The sequence below is a fragment of the Phyllobates terribilis genome, unplaced genomic scaffold (genome assembly GCF_046119375.1).
Source record: "Phyllobates terribilis strain yellow unplaced genomic scaffold, ASM4611937v1 Scaffold_9__5_contigs__length_417890890, whole genome shotgun sequence".
Taxonomy (NCBI): Eukaryota; Metazoa; Chordata; class Amphibia; order Anura; family Dendrobatidae; genus Phyllobates; species Phyllobates terribilis.
The window spans coordinates 349,142,421-349,167,825 of NW_027362769.1; the positions used below are offsets into that span (position 1 = coordinate 349,142,421).

Consider the following 25,405-nt stretch of genomic DNA (forward strand, 5'->3'; position numbering starts at 1 on the left):
AAGCATGGAGGAGGAGGTGTGATGGGGTGGGGGTGCTTTGCAGGTGACACTGTTGGGGATTTATTCAAAATTGAAGGCATACTGAACCAGCATGGCTACCACAGCATCTTGCAGCGGCATGCTATTCCATCCGGTTTGAGTTTAGTTGGACCATCATTTATTTTTCAACAGGACAATGACCCCAAACACAACTCCAGGCTGTGTAAGGGCTATTTGACCAAGAAGGAGAGTGATGGGGTGCTACGCCAGATGACCTGGCCTCCACAGTCACCAGACCTGAACCCAATCACGATGGTTTGGGTGAGCTGGACCGCAGAGTGAAAGCAAAAGGGCCAACAAGTGCTAAGCATCTCTGGGAGCTCCTTCAAGATTGTTGGAAGAATAATTCCGGTGACTACCTCTTGAAGCTCATCAAGAGAATGCCAAGAGTGTGCAAAGCAGTCATCAAAGCAAAAGGTGGCTACTTTGAAGAACCTAGAATATAAGACATATTTTCAGTTGTTTCACACTTTTTTGTTAAGTATATAATTCCACATGTGTTAATTCATAGTTTTGATGCCTTCAGTGTGAATGAGCAATTTTCATAGTCATGGAAATACAGAAAAACCTTTAAATGAGAAGGTGTGTCCAAACTTTTGGTCTGTACTGTAGGTGCTAAACTAAGGGCAAAAAAAGAGGATTTTGGGTACTCACCGTAACATCTCTTTCTCGGAGCCTTTAATGGAGGACACAGGTAACCATGGGTGTGTGCTGCTAACACTATGCAAAAACAAAGATCAGCTTTGTGCCAGTTGGTGGGTATATACTGCTGGTGAGAAGCCAGTTACTGAGAAAGCCATAGGAGAAGCAACATGTAAAGCCTAAAAGTCACAACCACAAAGGGCGGGTGCTGTGTCCCTTAATGAAGGCTCAGAGAAAAATTTTAAGGCGATTACCCAAAATGGACTTTTCTCAATCACTTCATTGGGGGACAAAGGTAACCATGGGATGTCCAAAAGCAGTCCCAAGGGTGGGAAAAAGGAAGATAAAGAGACCAGAAAGTAAAAAACAACTGAACTTATTTCCTTCAGGTCGAAGGCCAAAAGAACTGCGGATTGCAAGATCCTCCTAGCAAAGCTGGCATCTGCCAAGATGTATGAACTTTGTAAAACTTGGAAAACGTGTGGGCTGAACACCTGGTAGCCGCCTTGCAGGCCTACAAAGTGGAGGCATGCTGACGAACGGCCCACGAGGCTCCCACTGACAGGGTGCAGTTGGCTGTGACCCTGGCGGTAGGTGTTTTGTTCTTCGTCCGATACGCTTCAAGAATAGCAGACCAGATCCAACAAGCGATAGTAGCTTTTGAGGCAGGAAAGCCCTTATAAGCACTCTCAGGGATGATGAAAAGAGAATCGGCACATTGGAAGGGGACTGTCCCAGAGAGATAGACGAGAATCGCTCTGACGAGGTCCAGTTTGTTTAGAGACCGTTCCAGAGGATAGGAGGGCGAGTGGAACAGACAGAAAAAAGGAAGCATAATTTCCTCGTTTAGATGAAAGGAAGACATTATCTTAGGAAGGAATGAAGGAACTTGGCGCAACATGACCTTATCTTGGTAAAGAATGAGGAATAGGGAAAAACAAGAGAGGGCTGCCAGTTCTGAAACTCATCTGATGGACGAGATGGCTACCAGAAGAGACACATTCCAGGAGAGAAGGAGCAGCGAGACCTTTCGAAGAAGCTCAAAAGGGGAATGCTGGTGGACGTCCAGAACCATGTTAAGGTCCTATGGGTTCACCTGGGGGACGGTATGGAGGGACCAAGTGGGCCACGCCCTGGAGGAAGGTCCTAATTTGAGAATGGGAGGGCCAGATTCTTCTGAAAAAGGATGGACAGAGCAGAAACCTGACCCTTGAGCCAAAAAAAAACTCTAGGCACGACTGCAAAAAGGCCAAGAGGGAGGGAAGAGAGAAGGACATGGGGGCAGTGTGGTTGGACTCAAAGCTTTCCAGGTGCAATGGTAGATCCGGGAAGGATTCTGAGCCTTTATTACGGTTTGGATGACCTGCTCAGAGAAACCGGAGGCTCTCAAAACTGCAGCGGCAATAACCATACCGTTAAATTGAGAGACCGTGAATTCTGGTGAAAGAGGGGACCCTGGGAAAGCAAGTCTGGCAGTCTGTGAGCAGATTGACTATCTCCGTGTACCAGCATCTTCTGAGCCATTCCAGAGCTATGAGAATTACAGGTACGCCTTCCGCTTTGATCTTTTTGATCAGCCTGGAGAGAAGAGGGAGCGGAAGGAAGAGGTATGGAACTGCAAATTGGGACTGGGGAAATCACCATGGCGTCTGAACAAATTGCGTGACCTGGAGACAACTAGGGGGACCTTGTTCAGTCTAGATGCCATCAGGTTGATGAAGGCAGATCTTGTCGAATACGGATGGGTGAAGAGACCATTCTCCTGCGGCCAGACCCTTGCGACTGAGAAAGTCGGCGGCCTTGGTGTCCATCCCAGTTATGTGCACTGAAGATATTGTTATGACTCTGTACTCTGCCCAGGGAAAAATTTGAGAGACTTCAGCCATGGCTAGATGACTTTGGGTCCCTCCCTGGTGTTTGATGTATGCTACTACCATACGTTGTCCAATTGGATGCACAGTGGAAGTTCAGACAGGCAGTCCTGCCAATGGCGGAGAGGCAGGAAAATGGCACTGATCTTGAGAATGTTGATGGATAGGAAAGATTCCTGTGCATTCCATCGACTCTGGACTGTTAGGTTGCGAAAGACGGCTCCCCAGCTAAGCAGTTTGGCGTATATTGTGACAACCTGCCAATGGACCGGTAGGAAGGACCGACAGAAGTGGACAAGGGGGGACAACAGCCACCAAGTCAGGGATTGCTTCGCTCTAGGAGGAAGGAGGGCAACTCGATCCAGGAATGGAACGGTTCTGTCCCACTAGTATCTAGCTGTAAAGGTCTGGAATGAAACTGGGTGAAAGGGATTGCCTATGTGTCAGCTATCATCCTGCCCATGACGGCCATGCCAAAGCACAGGCAGCGAGAATGTTGTAAGGAGTGAATGTCAACGTGTAGGGCAGAAGTCTTCTCTTTGGGAAGAAAAACTTTTGCTCACCTCATGTCGAAGAGCATAACTAGGGAGACTAGTCGCTGAGAGAGAACTAGAGACGACTTTGGATTGTTGACAATCCATCCGAGGCAAGAAAGTGTAGAGAGTGATCTGAATACTCTCTTGCACTGATGAGAAAGTCGGGGCCATAATGAAGATATCATTCCAGGTAAGGAATGACTAGGATCCCCCTGGCCTGCAGGATCAGCTATTGTCGCTGCCATGATCTTTGTGAATACTCTAACGGCAGTGGACAACCTGAAGCATAGGACTACGAACTGGAAGTGCAAGTAGAGAACTGCAAAGCGTAGAAACCTCTGATGTCCTATGAAGATTGGGACATGGCGATAGGCGTCCTGAATGTGTATCGGACAACAGAATTCCTGGGGTTCCATGGAGGATATCACGTAGACAAACCAGCTTGTTCAGTAGCTTGAGATCCAAGATGGGTCGGACAGAGCCATCTTTCTTGGGAACCACAAATAGATTGAATTAGAAACCCGTGAAGTGCTCCCATGGAACTGGAATAATTAAGCCCCTTTGAAGGAGAGATGAGAAACCATTAAAGAAATCTGGGACGAGTGAGGGATCTCTTGGGTGGGACTCTAAGAAGACATAGTGGAGCAGAGAAGAGAATTCTAATTTTGTATCCCCAAGAGACTACCGCTCTGACCCAGACACTGTTGACCACGGCGAGTCTTTTGTCCGGAAAGAGGAGGAGACTTCCACTCACCCGGAGAGGATTCCCAGGTGGGAGCAACCTGTCAGGAGGAGGAGAATCTCTTGGACCTGTTCCTGGAGGATCTGCCATGGGTACTGCACGGTTGTCAGGAGGGAGTGGGTTTGAAAGAGGCTCGCTTCCTTTCTTGAGGTGCAAGTGGCTTGTCTTGACTGTTCGAGCTTTACCACGAGAAAAAGGACAAAAAAGTACAGTTCTTTGTCTGAAGGGAGGTCATCTTTGCCTGGGTTAAGGGAGGAGAGAGCTCTTTCCTCCAGTGACCTCCATTATCACTTGATCCACTTTGTATCCAAACAAACGGGAACCCTGAAAGGGAAGATTGGTGAGGGACTTCTTAGATTCTGAATCCACATGCCAAGCTTAGAGCCAAATGACCCTGCGAATGGGAACCAGGTTGCTGGAAGCCTGAGAGGAGCAGGAGGCAGCGTCCAGGGATGCCGAGAGAAGGTATTTCCTGGCCTGGGCAATTTGGTCAGCGAGGTCGTTGGGACGGAACCCCCGCAAGAATACCCTGCCGAAATTGTTTAACCCAGGCAGACACCAACTTTGACACCTATGTGGCAGCAAAGGAAGGGCACAAGGCTAAGCCTGTCGACCCAAAGGCCGATTTGGCCTGGGATGTGACGTGTCTATTGTTGGAGTCATTGAGAGAAGCCTCATCGGATAGAGGGAGGACAGTTTTGGTGGATCTGAGGATCCACAGTAAGGGATTAAGTCCAACTTTAGGTAAGGGTGGAGTGGAAGGTATAAAGAATATCCTGGCGCTTCCTTCTCTTGTACTGCTTGTCTGGGTGTCCCCACTCTTCTGTTAGGACGCCCTCAAATTCCTTATGGCTGGCGAAGACCTTAGGGACTTGCTTGACCCGCATAAAGGAGACTGACTGCTCAGAGGGTGAAGAATCCACGTCCTTGACATTCAGGGTTTGGTCGATGGCTAGGATCAGGCTATCAACCATTTTTCTCAATATAGAAGCCTGGTCAGAATCTATGTCCGAATCACATTCAAAACCAGGAACAGATGCCAAATCTGCTTGCGGTTTCGGGGAGAGAGACTGTCCTCCTGGTCAACTGAACGCTCTTCATGCATTACGGGTTAGGGTCCTGCCGGATAGACTGGAGAGCATACAGTGTGACATACTCTACACTGTGCTCTCCATCTCTGTGTGGAGTGATTTCGTGACATATTCCACTTTGTTTCCCTTCCAGTAGAATCTGAAAGAAAAAAGGGAACAACAAAGAAGACAACAAAACCTAAAGGTAGAGATAGGTCTGTGAAAGACCCGTGTCTGCCTCCTACTGACACTAAGCTAAAACTGATTAGCTTCCTACCAGTTGATGGCTGTACCCTGCCGAGGAGGAGCCAATCTGAGTGTTTGCCTAGTGGTAGCAGCACACACCCAGTTACCCATGTCACCCAATGAAGCGATAGAGAAACCTTAACAAGCACAGTAAAATAAAATGGTGCAAAGTAAAAGTGGTGCAGATACCAATAGCTGCCAGCTCTATTATTAGGGGTCATTTGCAAAATTTGAGAAGCAAATAATTGGCTGCTGTGGGCAACTCCTCTACTTTCCTTTGTATTAGATACTTCTCCCCGAATACCATAGTATCCACCTATGCTAAATATGCTGCATTTAAAGTATCCACCAGCCCGACACGAAAAGAACAGTCCATGACCAGACTTCGCTGTGTTTCTCATATGTCCTCATATCCAGATAATCTGACAATTTAGTGGGGTTTTCCCACCATGAACACTTATCTGGTGTTAGTCTGGGACTTCTACCAATCATTATAAAGGGGGTCCCGGGTCCCACTCCTCTTCACTGCATGATCATAGTGAGGAAAGAGTGATGGCTGAGCAGCAAGAACAGTGCTCAGCCCTATAGACAATGAATAAAAATGGGCCGCGCAGGTCTGACTGCCGCTCCATTGACAGTCCTGATTGCAGTGGGGAGAAGGAAGAGACCCCCAATTCCAGTAACAGATTGAAGTCTGACTGGGCGTTTCACCGTAGATACTCCCTCTTCAAATGCAACAGGCCCCGTTGGATGGATATAATTTAGAAACGTGTGAATACTACGCATCTGTAGATAGCAATCACCTTAAACTCCATTTCTGTGTACGTGGTCTCCTTTCTCTCCTGCATCAGTCCCAGGCAGAAAGCCTGGAAATTGATTTCATGTTTCGTCTGTTTGATGATTTCTCGGAGCAGAGCTCGTGAGGCCCGGAGATAATCATCTTTATTGGTAAGTAAATCTTGGAAAACCATAGCTAGAAACTGAAGAGAGAGAAAAAAAAACATCATGAGGGTTGTGCTTAATGACAGTGGTAATTAGAGCAGATTACAAACTAGAAGGAATTCTAGTAATTTTGGTTGGGAAAACTTTTTTTTTTTTTTTTTTTTTTTTACACCATTTCTTTATATGCTAGATCCATGGGGTACCACTAGAAACATATCAACAATCCACAGTATAGAAGGTTAATGTATCATAGCTGGGGGGGTCCCACGTTCGGACGTCTAAGTGATGTTCTACAGGGGAGGTTGGCACAATGTGTAAAATAAATGAAAAAAAATATATATATTTTTACCATGAAAAAAAGCAAAGATTATCTGAATATCCAAACGTGAAAAGATTTTAGCGCTCTTAAAACCGCTTGTACGATTTAAAAAAAAAAAAAAAACTAAAATGTGCTTGGTCATGAAGAGGGGAAAATGGTCTTGAACTGATTAATAAATCCACATGGTTACCTTTGGGGCCTGCTCGGAGCTGTGCTGCAGCACAGTGTACAAGATTTGCATGTTATTTGGGTTTCTGGCATTTGACAGCTCGTTAAAAATCACAAACTTCACCATTGTGCCGAGATTATCTCTGTGTGCATTCAGAAGCTCCCTGTGTTAAAAAAAAAAAAAAATACAGTGAGGTTATTACCAAAGCAAATCACCGATACTATTACATCAAATAAAGTGCTGGCGCGTACTGTCCAAGTGCTGGCGAGCATTATCCAAGTGCTAGCGCGCATTGTTCGAGTGCTCCACAGATAACAGGGAGTCACGCAGCTCTACACGAGTAGCAGAGGGACGTCCATTTAATTACAAAGAGTCTGGATGGCGGAACTATACAAATAACATAGGCGGCCTATGTTAAGGGCATTGTGCACTACAAGTGCTGGGCTTATACATCTGTACAATACCTGACTGTATTCCAAGACTGAAGGTTCGATTACTTACTGATTGCAGGAGTCTGCAGGAACCCCTAGCCACCTCTGCAGAGCCCCACCTGAAAGGACGGGAGGGCAAGCATTCACCATTTATGGGACTGCCGGACCTGGCAGAGAACAGTGCTTGTCGGCTATTTCCAGCAGTCCCATAAGAATAGAGCGGTGGTGCACATGCTTGACATCTGCACCATTTAGACGGAGCCCTGTAAAGCCCAGTTCTCAGGATCAGTGGGGGTCTCTGGTTGGAAGTTATCCCTTATCCTACAACTTTCAATATTAGGAAAATCCCTTTTATCAATTTTCTCAGGTCATAAGGAATAAGCATATGATGCCCACACTTTGTTTTAAAATTGTGGCATTAGCATGACTTGTAGGCAACTTTAATAGAAAAAAAATAACATTTAGTAAAAGTGACAAGTTTCTTCCCCCATTCTGACAGAATTGGACTTTTGTACTGACTGTAAAATCCCTTTTCTTATTTAATACATTGGGGAACACGGATAATTCAGAAGAATTTGCATGTAATCCCTGTGATCTGTCATTGTGTCTCTGGAGTTATAGGAGTTCCTCTCTCTGGTGGACATAAGCAAAGTACATCTTCACAATCCCATCGCCAACTTCTTTGGCTTTGTTGTCAGTTCTCCCCGTTGGATTCGTGACAGTCCCCAGGGTCTTCACTGAAGTCCTTCTGCCCCTCATGGTGCTTCTCCCCTGATGTGGAGAGAAGCAACATGAAATGGTTTGCTGGTGGGACTTTGTTTTAGGAATGTGAAGATATGTGTCTCGTACGGCCACTGGAGAGGGATCTTCCCTAGGTCCAAAGACGCAACTAAAGATCGCATGTAAAATCTTCAGACCTGTGCTATCAATGAGATAAACCTCAGCACTGTAGAGAATAAGCCTCACTTGACACTTAGAAGAACAGAAGGAACAGTCTTCACCACAAGCCAATCATTCATAGGTCCTAGATCCGGACTCACCGCACAGACAGCATGTAATGATTGAGGAGAACCTTGGGCTTCAGTCGGATTTTAATCAGGTTAGAAATCACTTCCATGTCCTCAGAGCCCTGTGTGTTACAGTTCATGCAGACAGACATCAGCAGGTCCTGGGCCGGCCGGGTCAGCTGGGTATTTGCAAAAGACGTGAGAACAGTATTAGTATCACCCGATATCTATTCTTTGTATACATTCAGCAGCTATTAAATATTTGGAAATTAAGATGAGGGCCTCGCATTGTTAGTGCACGTTCATATAGTGATGTGATCACGTGGGGTCAACAGGCAAAGGGTGGTTGGAAAAGATAACTACACTTCTGCTGGAACCCACAGATAACCCTCTCAAGGGTAATTATTAAGGGGTTTCGCCTCCATATCAGCTGATAAGCTCTGCGAGTACCTTTGGGTTTTGCAGCCACATCTCCAGTCTCTGCACGGCCATAAGTCGCACTTCTTTATATCCACACGTTGCAGTAAGCAAACGTAGGAGATTTCTGGAGACGTTATCCATGGGCTGCCGGCGGTTCAGCTGATCTCGTAACATATCCAAGACATACTCCTCCACACCGTCTGCCAAATCTTCATAGCTGGGGAACAAGCATAAATAGAAAAAAAGTCATCAGTGAACTTACACTTATTGCACTTCTTGCAGTCGGGAGCAAGTAGAAAAGACAACACAGGATTGCTCTGAACCCCCAATCACTTTAGACTATCCACCATGGAAATTCTGTTTGCAAAGGGAATCAGCAGCTAAAAGTAAGGAAAATGGAAATACAACTGAGTTCTAACCACTCCGTCCACACTGCATCTTTATCACTGACGCTTAGGGCTGGGATCATATCAGTGTTATGTGCGCCGTCCCCTCCATGTTCTGTATTTCAATGGAGTCCGGGTTCTGGTTAAAGTTCAGGTACAGTTCACTCCAAACTCGTTCTTTCACAGATCCGCTCATCCCTATTCCTTTATCTATACACATAGGGAAAGACTGTCCAGTCAGCTGGCGTGGTGGGGTGGTAGGGAGACGCCACCAGGGACTAGTCTCATCTCTGGCTATGGACCCCAGCCGTCTTTTCTATGCAGTGACGTGCACCAGTGTCTGATTGATGTTACCTGTGGTTTGGAATCTGCTGATTCCCTATAAAAGGGGCTCTGTGGTTGCAAACACTTTATCTCAGTAAATCTTCAGAACGTTAATGATTTCGGCAGTTCTCGTGACTCTCTGGTTGCCTATCCCTGTAACTCGGGCAGGAGACTGTATAAGAAGGGGTAGGGAGGGGCACCGGTAGTCTGGGTATAACTGAGACATCTCGCCCAGCCAGACTGAATGTACGGGTTCTGGCATATAGGATGTACAGTAAGATAACATACCGCGGCATTAACTGTCCTTCCTGCTCTGGACTCAGCTTTTCCTCTGCAATGAGCAGTTCTGTCTGACTGTCCTCCTCCTCCGTCATGGACGGGTGAGGGCTGTTGCCTGCAATGAAGAAACAAGAGATATTTTTCATTCAGTAGCATCACACAAAAAAGAAAATCATTAAAGGGATTTTCTAGCACCGTTTAATTACTCATTGGTGGCAAGTGGTGCCGATGAGATTACGACCCTCATACCTGCCGAGACAATCCACAAGAGTGGTTCACACACGTGTCTCAGCAGGGATATGGGGTCTTATCGGCACCACACGCCTCCAAAGCAGATTTGAGCAGGGCTGGACCACCCCCTTAAAGTAGCAGATATGTAAATTAATTAGCGTATAAATTATAGAGTTAGTACCAGCACTCAGGTCCCCGGCTATTCGCCCGGTGTCTCCTTGCAAACCCATGTTCTTTGGAGGCATCTTGGTGCAGAACGCAGTCTGAATGTTGTCCACGAAGGTTTTACAGTGAGGGCTGTCCACCCAAATCCTTTCTCCTAAGGAGTCTTCTATGTACACCTAAGAGGTAGCAAGAAATGTGCTGAAACCACAAAGCAGCTATCTATATATCTATATATATATATCTATATCTATATCTATATCTATACATACAGTGGGAGAAATAAGTATTTGATCCCTTGCTGTTTTTGTAAATTTGCCCACTGTCAAAGACATGAACAGTCTATTATTTTAAGGGTAGAATCAAGAAAATCACATTGTATAAATTAGATAAATTTATTTGCATTTTGCAGTGAGAAATAAGTATTTGATCCCCTACAAACCATTATGAGTTCTGGCTCCTACAGACCAGTTAGACACTCCTAATCAACTCGTTACCTGCATTAAAGACAGCGGTCTTACATAGTCACCTGTATAAAAGACTCCTGTCCACAGACTCAGTTAATCAGTCAGACTCTAACCTCTACAACATGGGCAAGACCAAAGAGCTTTCTAAGGATGTCAGGGACAAGATCATAGACCTGCACAAAGCTGGAATGGGCTACAAAACCACAAGTAAGACGCTGGGTGAGAAGGAGACAACTGTTGGTACAATAGTAAGAAAATGGAAGAAATACAAAATGACTGTCAATCGACATCAATCTGGGACACCATGCAAAATCTCACCTCGTGGGGTATCCTTGATCATGAGGAAGGTGAGAGATCAGCCTAAAACTACAACTTGTTAATGATCTCAAGGCAGCTGGGGCCACAGTCACCAAGAAAACCATTGATAACACATTACGCCTTAAAGGTATAAAAGCCTGCAGTGCCCGCAAGGTCCCCCTGCTCAAGAAGGCACATGTGCAGGCCCGTCTGAAGTTTGCCAATGAACACCTGGATGATTCTGTGAGTTATTGGGAGACGGTGCTGTGGTCAGATGAGACAAAAATTGAGCTCTTTAGCATTAACTCAACTCGCCGTGTTTGGAGGAAGAGAAATGCTGCCTATGACCCAAAGAACACCGTCCCCACTGTCAAGCATGGGGGTGGAAACATAATGTTTTGGGGGTTTTTCTCTCCTAAGGGCACAGGACTACTTCAATGCATCAATGGGAGAATGGATAGAGCCATGTACCGTAAAATCCTGAGTGACAACCTCCTTCCCTCCGCTAGGACATTAAAAATGGGTCATGGCTGGGTCTTCCAGCAAGACAATGACCCTAAACATTCAGCCAAGGCAGCAAAGGAGTGGCTTAAAAAGAAGCACAGAAAGGTCATGGAGTGGCCTAGCCAGTCTCCAGACCTTAATCCCATAGAAAACTTATGGAGGGAGTTGAAGCTCCGAGTTGCCAAGCGACAGCCTCAAAATCTGAATGATTTAGAGATGATCTGCAAAGAGGAGTGGACCAAAACTCCTCCTGACATGTGCGCAAACCTCATCATCAACTACAAACAACGCCTGACTGCTGTGCTTACCAACAAGGGTTTTGCCACCAAGTATTAAGTGTTGTTTGCCAGAGGGATCAAATACTTATTTCTCACTGCAAAATGCAAATAATTTTATCTAATTTATACAAGGTGATTTTCTTGATTTTTTTTTTTAGATTCTATCTCTTAATGGTACAAATAACCTACCCTTAAAATTATAGACTGTTCAAGTCTTTGTCAATAGGCACACTAACAAAAACAGCAAGGGATCAACTTATTTCCTTCACTGTATACACTGCAGGGAGGGGCAGCCGCATACAATTACACACAATTATATCTCCCTCGGCACAATCGGTTTTACCACTTGCCCGATCCTTCCCCCCCATTTTTAGCCACAGTCCTATTTAAAAGGAATAACCCCGGTCCATATACTTTCTGCACATACGTAGCCCTCTCACCTTGACAAAAATCTCTGGCCAGTTTTCATCCTCTTCGTATGCCGCCATGAGCAGGTTACACGCCAGCACCGACACCAGGCTGTTTCCTTTGGCTTTAAAGTTTATGGAGGCGTCTCGTCGCAGTAGGCTGCACAGGGCCTGCAGGACATTACTTTGTCAGTACCTTTTTTTTACTACAACCTTAAAATTAAAGGGGTTTTCCATCTCATTTTTTAAATGTGGCCAGAGGAAAAGGATTGTTGTAAAATAAAATAGAAAAAAAAAGGTGGGCCGTGGTACGTCATACTGTGTGTGGGGGGTCGTGGTACGTCATACTGTGTGTGTGGGGGGGCCGTGGTACGTCATACTGTGTGGGGGGGGGCCGTGGTACGTCATACTGTGTGGGGAGGCCCGTGGTATGTCATACTGTGTGTGGGGGGGGCCGTGGTACGTCATACTGTGTGTGGGGGGGCCGTGGTACGTCATACTGTGTGGGGAGGCCCGTGGTACGTCATACTGTGTGGGGGGGGGGGGCCGTGGTACGTCATACTGTGTGTGGGGGGGGCCGTGGTACGTCATACTGTGTGTGGGGGGGCCGTGGTACGTCATACTGTGTGGGGAGGCCCGTGGTACGTCATACTGTGTGTGGGGGGGGGGCCGTGGTACGTCATACTGTGTGTGGGAGGGGCCGTGGTACGTCATACTGTGTGTGTGTGTGAGAGGGGGGGGGGCCGTGGTACGTCATACTGTGTGTGTGTGTGTGTGTGTGTGTGTGTGTGTGTGTGTGTGTGTGTGTGTGTGTGTGTGTGTGTGTACCATGGTACGTCATACTGTGTGTGTGTGTGGACCATGGTACGTCATACTGTGTGTGTGTGGGGGGGCCGTGGTACGTCATACTGTGTGGGGGGGCCGTGGTACGTCATACTGTGTGTGTGTGGGGGGGCCGTGGTACATCATACTGTGTGTGTGTGTGTGTGTGTGTGTGTGTGAGGGGCCGTGGTACGTCATAGTGTGTGTGTGTGTGTGTGTGTGTGTGTGTGTGTGTGTGTGTGTGTGTGTGGGAGGGGCCGTGGTACGTCATAGTGTGTGTGTGTGTGTGTGTGTGTGTGTGTGTGTGTGTGTGGGAGGGGCCGTGGTACGTCATACTGTGTGTGTGTGTGTGTGTGTGTGTGGGAGGGGCCGTGGTACGTCATACTGTGTGTGTGTGTGTGTGTGTGTGTGGGAGGGGCCGTGGTACGTCATACTGTGTGTGTGTGTGTGGGGGGGGGGGGGGGAGGGGCCGTGGTACGTCATACTGTGTGTGTGTGGGGGGGGGGGGGGAGGGGCCGTGGTACGTCATACTGTGTGTGTGTGTGTGTGTGTGTGGGAGGGGCCGTGGTACGTCATACTGTGTGTGTGTGTGTGTGTGGGAGGGGCCGTGGTACGTCATACTGTGTGTGGGGGGGCCGTGGTACGTCATAGTGTGTGTGTGTGTGTGTGTGTGTGTGTGTGTGTGTGTGTGTGTGTGTGTGTGTGTGTGTGTGTGTGTGTGTGTGTGTGTGTGTGTGTGGTTGAATTAAGTAAATCTATGCTTAAAATATACTTAAGGCTGAATAACAGGAGCAGTATGGTTTATCCATTTTATAAAAAGCAGCAAATTATATGGTTTTGATTAGCTGCTGCAGGCAAGAATAAAATGTGTATGTATATTTTGGAATATCAGAAGATCCTTCTCATCCAGTCAGCAATAGAAGAACCCCCCAAGGACCCTTCAAGCAGAGAAGTCCTTCATTTTCCTGGGACATTAGTCCTTACAAGTATAAGACTTGCTGAACACAAGAGGAGGAAAATTACTTGATACCTGGTGAAATTCTTACCTCAATGACACCCTCAGTTGCAAATATATTAGGTTTCATTTTTGCCAAAAACATCAGACTCAGGTACAATGTTGGGTCGGGCTTTGCACGGTTCATCTTCAGCTGCTTTACTGCTCCGCAGAGCACTCCTTCGATCCGATCATCATTTCCATCCTGCTCTGAAGCTTCAACGTCGTCCAGCAGTGACGCCGGGGCAACTGCGAGGAAATAAGATCACATTGTTAGCCCCTAAGAAACTAAAGTCTCTGCAGTGAGACAAAAAAAAGAGACTTTAAAGAGTTAAAACGTATAACATGCGGCCGGCCTGCCGGCTGACCTACAGAAGGTAAGGACTACCACCTTCGATGGGGACAACAGACGGCTCCTTGATGGACGGGGAGATGGCCCTCTTCTCGGCCACTGCCGCTTCAGCCAAACGCCCCAAAGCACTTAAAGGTGGGGTGGAAGAAAGTTTCGGGCGTTTTGTGAGTCCAGTCAGTGCTGAAGTGCTGGCCAAAGCAGACGAGGCTTCACGCTTCCTTTCCGAGGTCAATCCAGGAGCAGCTGGCTTCATCAGATTGGGGGGGGCTTTGGAGTCGCTGGTTTGCCCCTTGGTGCCCAGAGCAATGAAATCCCCTGGAGGTGGATGACCTGCAAACACAAATGTTTCAAATAAATGTCAGCCTAAATTACAACCAACATTTACGCTTCCGGGTTAACTATACCCTATGTGAAAGCTGACAATGGGGTCACATGATCACCTTAAATCTGGAAGAAACATCTTTCAAAGTAGTTATGGAGGGGGGGGGGGACTAGCTTCATCACCCCCCCCCCCCCCCCCTCATGACTGGCACTCTATGGCTGCCATATAGTTTAGATGGTATCCCCAAAATATGACCTAAATGTCTGACAGGCACATGTCCTAACACTGGGACCGGCCCCTATCTCCTAAACGGGTTTCTTCTGACTTAATTCTTCCTGCAACAAATAAATAGGTGGCCGCGCTTCAATGCCTCTTTATTTATTTTTAACCCCCAGGGTGATTTTCGTTTTTTTGTTCTTTCCTCCCCTTCTTCCAAGAAATATAACTTTTTTATTTTTCCGTCAATACAGCCATACGAGGGCTTGTTTTTCTGTTTGACAAGTTGTACTTTTGATTGACACTATTGATCGGGCTCAGCACCGGAGCCCGCCCCAAAGGCAGGGGAACTGCCTATTACGTAAATATACGATGTCAGTCGTTAAGAGGTTAACTGGTTGTCCACTACTTTGACAACCCCTTCTCAATACGTATGTTTGCCCCCAGTAGAATAATAACACCTAACATCATCTCTGATGCGGCCGTTGTTCCAGTGGTGTCGACACTGGCTCTCCTGGAGATTGCGTGATATTGGTATGTCACGAGATCCCCACCCCTATTTAGCTGCCGCTTCACTATCCTCACCTTCGAAAAAAAAAAAATAATCACATACATCTGTAAGACGTGAGCAAGCATCCGGAGGTATGCGAGACAGCCAAAGGCAGGGAAAGTGAAAAACCAGTGATTGAAGCAGGGATTGCATGACAATGTCACGCCATACCTGGGAGAGACAACGCTGGAACTGCGCTGGCTCTGGAGGGGAGTATAAAAGTGTTATTAATTTACAGGGGGCAAACATACAGCTTGGGAAGGGACAACCCCTTCTCAAGCTGTATGTTTGCCCCCTGTAAATTAATCTCTTTAAGCACTTCTAGGAGATTTCTGAAAAAAGCCAAGCAAGTGCATCTACCACAACTGGTGGGATGGGGGGAGTCGGCGGACCCCTGTTCTGGAGACAAACGCAGGTCCCATAGTAACAAAATGTCGGAGACGGCATTGTGCCTTGAATCTTTACCTGCGGCAATTACCTAAAAACCACATCACCTCTAACAAGCTCCTGACAACATGAGATACCTGAGGACTTTCCGGCGGCGCTCGGCCGGCGCACTGCGGTGGCTTTGGCGCGATTCATCGTGTTCACACTATGGGAAAAAAAGAATAAAAGCACAATGAGTATAAATGTATGAGAACGCGAGACTGAGATAGTTTAAGGGGATAAATATTAACTGTGAGAAAAGGGTTAATTCACAGCAGAGCTGTGGCCTCTCCCGCATACACGGCTTCATGTCGCTGCTGTGCAGTCAATCTGCGGCATTTCGAGGTGCGCAGTGCTGTGTGAATAGCGCCCTCACACAATACACAACTCGCAGGGATGAGACAAACTAGCTTCATCTCAAAACAACATATAATAAATACCATGAGGAAGCATAAGCGCTGTACACACCACACTGCGGTATAAGAAGCCGCGCTGCTCCCGGGAACCGCTCCGCCGTTATCTTCTGCCTGCAGCCGCGGCCCCGGCTCTTCTCAGCCCAACAACCCTCTACTTCCGGGTGCTGCGTCCGGGTGACGTCAGGGAGACGCGCAGACGCCTCTGGAGCAGGGAACCGCTGTCATTGGCTGTGTATGAGAAAGGGCGGGGCGTGATTTTCCTTTTAAAACCTTGTACTGCTCATCAGAGCAACAGAATGAAATAGCCTGAGGTGCGACTCCCGGCAGGCAGATGAGAGGCACGAGGGGAGTGTTGTTTTTTTTTTTTTGCAGGTTGCAGGGCATTCTGGGAGTTGTAGTCTTGCTGGTTGCAGGGCATTCTGGGAGTTCTAGGCTTGCTGGTTGCAGGGCTTCAGGGAGTTGTAGTCTTGCAGGATGCAGGGCATTCCGGAGACCTGAGGGGGTGTGCTCGTCATCCGGGGACATGGGGGGGGCGGGCGCTCATCATCCGGTGACTTGAGGGGGGGGGGGGATGCGCGTCATCCGGGGACCTGAGGGGGTGTGCACATCATCCAGGGACCTGAGGGGGTGTGCGCGTCATCCGGGGACATGGGGGGGGACGCGCGTCATCCGGGGACCTGAGGGGGTGTGCGCGTCATCCGGGGACCTGAGGGGGTGTGCGCGTCATCCGGGGACCTGAGGGGGGGACGCGCGTCATCCGGGGACCTGAGGGGGGGCGGGCGGGCGCTCATCATCCGGTGACTTGAGGGGGGGGGGGATGCGCGTCATCCGGGGACCTGAGGGGGTGTGCACATCATCCAGGGACCTGAGGGGGTGTGTGCGTCATCCGGGGACATGGGGGGGACGCGCGTCATCCGGGGACCTGAGGGGGTGTGCGCGTCATCCGGGGACCTGAGGGGGTGTGCGCGTCATCCGGGGACATGGGGGGGACGCGCGTCATCCGGGGACCTGAGGGGGGGGGACGCGCGTCATCCGGGGACCTGAGGGGGGGACGGGCGTCATCCGGGGACCTGAGGGGGGGGGACGCGCGTCATCCGGGGACCTGAGGGGGGGACGGGCGTCATCCGGGGACCTGAGGGAGGGTGCGCGTCATCCGGGGACATGGGGGGGACGCGCGTCATCCGGGAACCTGAGGGAGGGTGCGCGTCATCCGGGGACCTGAGGGAGGGTGCGCGTCATCCGGGGACCTGAGGGAGGGTGCGCGTCATCCGGGGACCTGAGGGAGGGTGCGTGTCATCCGGGGATCTGAGGGGGGGGGGACGCGTGTCATCTGGGGACCTGAGGGGGTGTGCGCGTCATCCGGGGACCTGAGAGGGGGGGGCGTGCGTCATCCGGGGACCTGAGAGGGGGGGGCGCGCGTCATCCGGGTACCTGAGGGGGGGGACGCGCGTCACCTGGGTACCACTCCTGATTCGCTCTGCCTCCAAAAAAAATCAACAGCAGCAGTGAAGAGAGCTCCTGATATCCCTCCTGGTTTCCTCTGTGGATTTGGGCTTGAATAAAGTTTTGGGTGTGAGGTAGGGATCCTAAATCATAAGGACAGTTCAGGATGTAACCTCTTAAGGACGCAGAAAATTTTCATTGTTATATTTTAATTTTTCCCCCCAAGGCTCATAATTTTTTTTTTCTGTCAAAAACCAGATGAGGACTTATTTGTTCTCTTTTTGAGGGACGAGCTGTAGTTATGAATGACTCCATTCATTATATCATACAATGTATTGAGAAACAGGAAAAAAATCCAAATGGGTTGAAATAATTAAAAAAAAATTAATTTCTTCATTGTTTTTTGGGTTTTCTTTTTACGTTGCTGATTTTGCAATAAATGGTCACATGATTCTCCAGTGCGATTACAGTCTTGCCAAACTTGAACTTTTTATTATTTTATATTATTATTTTAGTACAAGGCTTAAAAAAAATTCTTGACTTTAAAATAAAAAAAAGTGTTTTGTGTCTGTTTTCTAAGACCCTTAAGTTTTTTATCTGTCGCTGGGGCTGTGTGAGGGTCTGTTCTTTTGTGTGGCGAGTGGATATTTTATTAGTACCATTTTTGGGGGGCACATGCAACATTTTGATAGCTTTTTCTTAAATTTTTTTCTGGGGAGATGCAGCCACCAATTTTGGTGTTGCAATTTTTTCCTGTACAGCATTTACTGAATGAGGTAAATAATATTATATTTTCATAGATCTGACTCTTACGGATGCTGCAGTACAGAATATGCTTTTTTATATTTTTATTTTTTCTTTATTATTAAATGGGGAAAAGCTGAGTGATTAAAATTTTGTTGTTTGTTTTTTTTAATTTCTAAAATTTTAATTTTCACTTTTTTTAGTCCTCATAGGGGACTTGTGTAGCACCCTGAGGATTCGGCTGCTACAGGGGTATTACACCTCAAGCCAGAGGTGTGGTATTCCACTCCCGGGTAAGGATGGAGTGTGGAACTGAGCTCAGTAGGCTGCATGCACTACACACATCCCATTTCCGGGGGACAGACCAATGGTACTCCCACTAGAGAAATGTGCAGGTACGACAGTGTCTGTCCCTGGCTGGAGTGGGAGGGGGGTGGAACATCCCAGTAGTGTAGGGGCAGATAGGGGGAGCAGTCTGGGTAATGCTAGGAGCTCATTGGGTGCTGGTCACCTGAGCTCACACATAGAGGGAGTATATAAGGTGGGCACCATCTTAGATCAGGGTCAGTCTGTCAGAGTTGAGTCAGAGAAGCAGAGCAGCTCAGCCAGCTCCAAGGCCAAGAGAGAGGAGAAGGAAGGACCCAGAGGGGGAGAAGAGGGAACTCCAAGAACCCAAAATTAGACCAGAGGGTGAAGAGTTGGCACAAGGGTACCGGATCCCAAGCTGGTGGAGGGCCCTAATCCTTAGCCAGAGACCGGAGGTCGTGGGCAGGATCTGCCACGACCACCCACTAAATCCACCCGGAAGGCAAACCGTGAATAGGGTCAGGGAACCCAGAGACAAGGGTTTTACCAACAAGAGGCCCGAGGGAGCCGGACTTAGGTGGATCCCTGGTGGGGAAGGCCAGAGAGAAGGACAAGTCAGAAAGGGAGCTCAGGACCACGCTCCAGAATCACCTGGGGGTTGGCCGAGTCCAGGACCTGGTGGACGCAGCGCGGCTCGGGCGGTCACTCAAGGCCGGAGTGACCAACACAAAAGCAGTAAGTAAAACCCTGAACTGCACAGCCCGACTCGGAGTCTTATTACCACTCTCACTGCACCACCACAACCACCACCCTCTACAACTGACCCCCTGAGGCTATACCCCTCCCGTTGGGGGTTATACTACCTGAGCTGCACACACACCACCAGCCTCAGCGGACCCTGCTGCAGCGGCGGCCGTAGTGACCGCAAATCAACGGGTGGCGTAGTCGACACTAAAGAACATCCAGCAACATCTGTAGGACTGCCACACACTGAGCTTGACACCCTGGGCACGGACCGGGTCACCACCACTCGGAGACTACAACCCCCATCTGATCCGGCTCCGGGTATCCCCCCCCAAACAACACTGGCCCAGGGGGCGCGTCAACTTTGGCGTAGTCGGCAGGATTACGTGCCCGCAACCACCGGGTACTGCGTGCCTGAAGAAATGTTCACCGTTACCTTAAAAAGAAGTCTCCCGCCGGTTCCGGAGGGTCCCCGCCAACGGACCCCATCACAGGTCGTTTCCCGCCGGTTGTCCGCCATTTGCAGCTTTTTCCCGCCATCCATGGAGTTTCCCGCCACTGGGAGACGATTCCCGCCAGTTCCAAAGATTTCCCGCCTTGGAAGAGCGGACGCCATTATGGGCGTGCCAGAGGGTGGCAAGAGGCCACCTCCCATCGTGGGCCAGGTCGAAGAATGGCGCCAAAAGCGGAAACCGCGCCCACCAACAGAGACTGTGATGCTGGAGATGTCCATCAGCGTGAGAGAACTGCCCCTGGAACTGACAATCACAAAGTTGCCCCGGGACCACCTTCAATGTGGGCGGAGACTGAACAAAAGAACGAAGATGGGTGCAGCCTGGAGGAGTCTGGAGAGAGCGCACCCGGAGACAAGAAGTCTGGAGAGGACTCCGGAGAAGCCGTACCCGGAGATGGAGGGAGAGACAGGCAGCACCGACCCAGTGGTCAGGAGCCTGCTGCAAGCAACAACCCCACTAGGCTTAGTGGAGATCCTAGCACAGCTCCCCCGAGACCGGGAGTGTGCACAGACCGCGCTGGATGGCCTCGCACGGAGGATGGCCCAGGTGCAGCAAGACACGCTGACGGAGTGGAGCCGTGAGATGGCCCAGCAGACCGGAACCCGTCAGCGGAGCACGCCACCCGAGACGAGGAGACAGACCGCCTCTGAGGATGGTGCAGGAGGAGTGAAGGCCGGAGACGGCGCCGAGGAGGGAGCTGAACGGACGGAGGCAGGTAAAGGGGACGTCACTACCCCGAGCCGAGAAACCGTGTACCTGTCCCAGCTCCCCGTCGCAGAGCCCGAGATTCCCCCTGCCGTGCCCGTCGCTGCATCGTCACTGTGCCAGACTAGGCCTCAAGTAGAAGCTGCGGCCGCGACCCCTGTGACGTCACACGCCTCGACCCTGAGCGCGACCAAACAGGAAATACCATCGGCCTGGTTGCAAGGTCTAGTACCTCCGGGCGCCGCAATTCCAACAGCGCCCCCTACCTCCGCGGAGCCACCGGCCTGGTCGCAGGGCCGAGTACCCCCGGGCGCCGCCGTCCTTACGGTGCCCTTTACGTTCAGGGTACCCCAGGCCTGGTCGCAAGGCCTGGTCAATCCGGGCGCCGCTACCATCAACGCGCCCTCAACATCTCGAGTGCCGCACCTGGGCGAAGATCTATTTGCCCAGCACACGTGCCCGGATGGGCAGCCCTTTGTATGGCCCCAGGAGTACTACCAACTGGAACTCCAAAGAGCAAGGCCCCTGTGCGAGCCCCTGATTCCGGCTCCGAAGCCCGTCAGGAGAACCCCGCTCCCGCTAGAAGAAGCACAATTCGAGTGGGACCCCACCGGAGGAGACCTCATGGGGTTCACTCAAGAAACGCGGGCAGCTGCAGCAGAGCGAGTGGAGTGCTGCCGCCAGCAGTTGGCAGCCTTCGAGCAAGAGCGGAAAGAGAGGCGGATCCGTGAGCAGCGGCTGCAGGAACAGAGCGCAGGGCAGAAGAGCCGGACCAGGAGGAACCCCCGTGCAGCTCATGGTCCCCGTACCACCGGGACTGTGATTAAATTCAACCTGCAGCATGGGTGGGGCTTCATAAAAGACCATCATACCCCCGGCGACGTCTTTGTAACCAGAAGAGACGTGGAGTCCCATCTGCCGGAGGGACACAGAGGTCGTGACCTGTACGTAGGGGACGAGGTCACGTTCAACCGGCACAAATGTGCCAAAGGACCCTACGCCCTCCATGTGCATCGCCTGACGGAGGAGGAACTGCGGTGTGAGGAGGAGCAAGAGGACCCGGACGGGTCTGAAGACAAAGAAGGAGCAGGAGGACGCCGTCGTTAAAGTACGGTAAAGAGACTGTAAATAGTTACCTGTCGGGGTACAGTGAACTGTTGCTGCTTTAAATAAGTCCCCGTTGGGACAAGAGTGAACTGTTAACCCGTGTGTCCCTATTCCCATTACCTGGCCGGGGACTGAGAGCGGCCATATTCCTATTGTATATAGTTGCGCTTCCTAAGGCGCCCCCTACCGGTTTTATAGTAAACTGTTGTTTTTCTTAAAGAGACTGTCGCGCTTTTCCTGGTCACAAGTTGCACCGTGGCCGGAGGAGCAAGAGTGTTTACAAGGACGTTATTTATGAAGAGTTTTTATGAAAAGTTTTATGTGATGTTTTATATGTTTATGTTTATGAAAAAAAAAAAAATTGTATGTTTTGGATGTTTTTATATCTTACAGCCCGAGGACGTGCTGTGATTTACCAGGGGGGAATGTAGCACCCTGAGGATTCGGCTGCTACAGGGGTATTACACCTCAAGCCAGAGGTGTGGTATTCCACTCCCGGGTAAGGATGGAGTGTGGAACTGAGCTCAGTAGGCTGCATGCACTACACACATCCCATTTCCGGGGGACAGACCAATGGTACTCCCACTAGAGAAATGTGCAGGTACGACAGTGTCTGTCCCTGGCTGGAGTGGGAGGGGGGTGGAACATCCCAGTAGTGTAGGGGCAGATAGGGGGAGCAGTCTGGGTAATGCTAGGAGCTCATTGGGTGCTGGTCACCTGAGCTCACACATAGAGAGAGTATATAAGGTGGGCACCATCTTAGATCAGGGTCAGTCTGTCAGAGTTGAGTCAGAGAAGCAGAGCAGCTCAGCCAGCTCCAAGGCCAAGAGAGAGAGAGAGGAGAAGGAAGGACCCAGAGGGGGAGAAGAGGGAACTCCAAGAACCCAAAATTAGACCAGAGGGTGAAGAGTTGGCACAAGGGTACCGGATCCCAAGCTGGTGGAGGGCCCTAATCCTTAGCCAGAGACCGGAGGTCGTGGGCAGGATCTGCCACGACCACCCACTAAATCCACCCGGAAGGCAAACCGTGAATAGGGTCAGGGAACCCAGAGACAAGGGTTTTACCAACAAGAGGCCCGAGGGAGCCGGACTTAGGTGGATCCCTGGTGGGGAAGGCCAGAGAGAAGGACAAGTCAGAAAGGGAGCTCAGGACCACGCTCCAGAATCACCTGGGGGTTGGCCGAGTCCAGGACCTGGTGGACGCAGCGCGGCTCGGGCGGTCACTCAAGGCCGGAGTGACCAACACAAAAGCAGTAAGTAAAACCCTGAACTGCACAGCCTGACTCGGAGTCTTATTACCACTCTCACTGCACCACCACAACCACCACCCTCTACAACTGACCCCCTGAGGCTATACCCCTCCCGTTGGGGGTTATACTACCTGAGCTGCACACACACCACCAGCCTCAGCGGACCCTGCTGCAGCGGCGGCCGTAGTGACCGCAAATCAACGGGTGGCGTAGTCGACACTAAAGAACATCCAGCAACATCTGTAGGACTGCCACACACTGAGCTTGACACCCTGGGCACGGACCGGGTCACCGCCACTCGGAGACTACAACCCCCATCTGATCCGGCTCCGGGTATCCCCCAAACAACACTGGCCCAGGGGGCGCGTCACTTGCACCTCGTTATCATTGGACTACAGTATTAGTAGACTATAAGGGACAGAGCTCTCTCGTCGTGGCTGCCTTCGGGTGACATGTATAGCAAAACAGGTGTCACGGCAGTAACTCGCATGTGTTCCTGCCGCCGTGCTACTCACTGCGTTCACCGCACTGCTTATCCTCATGTCAGGCCACCATGCTGAGACCGTGCAGCACCTCCAACTCTGCTGCATATCCCTGATGTCCCTACATGGCTATAGGGGTGTGTTTCCAGATCTTGCAGGAATTTAACCCTGCTGTGTTTGGATTCCCCAGCCAATCACCAACCAGCAGGTGTTATATCAGGCTGCGCTGCCCTTCACACCTTGCCTGAGCTTAGGTTCCCAGTCAAGGGGTCTGTTGGTGAGCCCTCTTGTTACTGACCCGGCTTGTCTTCTCGTCCTGTCTGTTCTCTCCTCTCCTGACCTCGGTTACATATCCTCAACCTGTGCGGCTGACCCTGGACTGTCTAACTATGCTTCTCTCTTGCCCCTCTGTACCTCGTATACCTGCTCTGACCTGTGGGTCAGCTTCTGCAGGTCTGGACACTGCCCTAGAGTGGCACCTGGTGGCTATCCTGCGGCCAAGCCTATCCTCACCATCTGAGGCACTAGTAAAGGCAAGGTAGCCTCTTAGTCAGGCTCCTCCAGGGTAAGTCCAGCTAGTGGCACAGCAGTGGGTCCACCCCCCCCCCCCCCAGCGTTATAACAGGAGATCCCCATTCTCAAGGATATGCTCTAAATGTCTTTGTCTCGATTCCCCTTTTTAGGGCGCAGTCAGGCGGCCGTATAAATCGGAACGAGAATCGGAACAGAATGCTTGGACTGGCTGGCAGCTCTCCTGACCTGAGAATGACAGCTTAATGTATTTATATGAGGTTCTTTCTGGGCAGGAGAACCGCCAGCCAGTCCGAGCATTGTGTTCCGATCTTGGTCCGATTTATATGGCCGTCTGACTGGGCCCTTAAGTTGAGGCTCACACAATGGAGATTTAATATCCAAGTCCTTTCACCTAGCCAACATGTACCCTGCACTGATGAGAAGTAAGAACCCCCGAACCAGCTGTCTACAGATGGGGTCTCTTTCTTTTGAAGGAGACTGATTTGGCTTCTGCCCCCTAATCCTGTTGAAAGGCAGTTAAAGGGTCGGACTTTGACATATAGGCTAGTTACCTCCAGTAGGTGGCACTAGAGAGATAGCTTTCTTATGATCCTCTTTCATGGAAGATAAGCCTCTGCTGGAGATCACATGTTTCCTACAACCATAGGACAGAACCCAGAGCACATGGGAGAGTGGGGAAATGTAGCTGTTGGTAAAGCCGAGTGTGCATACGGTGCCGGACATGGGTGCCAAGGACCCACCAGTAACAATGACTCTGGTGGCCCACTGTTCAGCTACATGCAAATATCACATTACCTTCATTCACAAATGTACCTATTGTTCTATATAATAATAAATGGGATTAGCAAAATAGCCCAAATATTAGAAATTGAGTGTGGGCGAGGGAACAAAATCCCCCCCAACACCCTCAAATACCGACTCAAAAGTAACATTTTTTAACAAGAGGAAAACAGAGTCATCATGGTTTAAAAAGAGACACATATTTTATTGACACAATTGATTAAAACAAGTATATAATCAGAATAGAGAAAAATATGAATAATAAGCAAGTGAAGAGCAAGGTGGACAATGAAATATCCGAATTAGCCAAAACGGACCTGCCTCAGTACTAGATGCTCAATCAAATAAACGCAACTCTATAGCTGGAAAAAGGTTTTTCCATCGAAGTAGAAAAACGCTGCACCTAAAATTCTTGACCAGTAGAGTATAAGTAATAGGCATAAAAATTTGTTTAAATAGGGTACAATATCATGTCAAGATTGATAAGCTATTATAAAACCGAACACATGGTGGCGCACTCTACAGTGCACTGCAGAGAAAAGAAAAGCAGCAAAGCCAAGCTTATCAATTAAAGTGCAGCATGCATATTTGTATTAATACAGAGTTGGGTAAATAGGAGAGCACCTCCACACATTCCCTTCCCTCCCTCTACCCCCCACTCCTACCAAAAGAGAGGAGAGGGAAGTGACCTCTTAAGCATATTTGAGCAGAGAATTCAGAAAAACCACGTGCGTCCCCTTGAGAAAGCGGCCCTAGCTGCCGCGAAACGCGCGTCGGGGACGCACGTGGTTTTTCTGAATTACCCACTGACCGCCCACCACCACTCCTGGTAAGAGATATATCTCCCTCATGCCCATTTATAGTGACACATCTCCTTTGGCACTCTGCTCAAATATACTTAAGAGGTCACTTCCCTCTCCTCTCTTTT

General features: G+C 49.6%; 1 protein-coding gene across 3 annotated transcripts in view; it reads right to left on the reverse strand.

The window, feature by feature from the left end:
• The window catches only part of INTS1 (integrator complex subunit 1), a 62,403-nt gene extending 46,328 nt beyond the window's left edge, over positions 1-16,075 (reverse strand). For 2 of the 3 annotated variants that reach the window (XM_073648115.1, XM_073648113.1), the window contains exons 1-11: positions 15,920-16,075; positions 15,550-15,617; positions 13,977-14,267; positions 13,638-13,834; positions 11,803-11,940; positions 9,836-9,995; positions 9,433-9,538; positions 8,465-8,651; positions 8,048-8,193; positions 6,598-6,739; positions 5,950-6,126 (exon numbers count right to left, since the gene is read on the reverse strand). In XM_073648115.1, the coding sequence (XP_073504216.1) occupies positions 5,950-6,126; positions 6,598-6,739; positions 8,048-8,193; positions 8,465-8,651; positions 9,433-9,538; positions 9,836-9,995; positions 11,803-11,940; positions 13,638-13,834; positions 13,977-14,267; positions 15,550-15,607 (1,602 nt within the window). In that variant the 5' untranslated portion in view covers positions 15,608-15,617; positions 15,920-16,075. Of the gene's footprint in view, positions 1-5,949; positions 6,127-6,597; positions 6,740-8,047; positions 8,194-8,464; positions 8,652-9,432; positions 9,539-9,835; positions 9,996-11,802; positions 11,941-13,637; positions 13,835-13,976; positions 14,268-15,549; positions 15,618-15,891 lie in introns of all 3 variants that reach the window. The other variant, XM_073648114.1, reaches the window with a different exon arrangement.
• Positions 16,076-25,405: the final 9,330 nt, after the last annotated feature.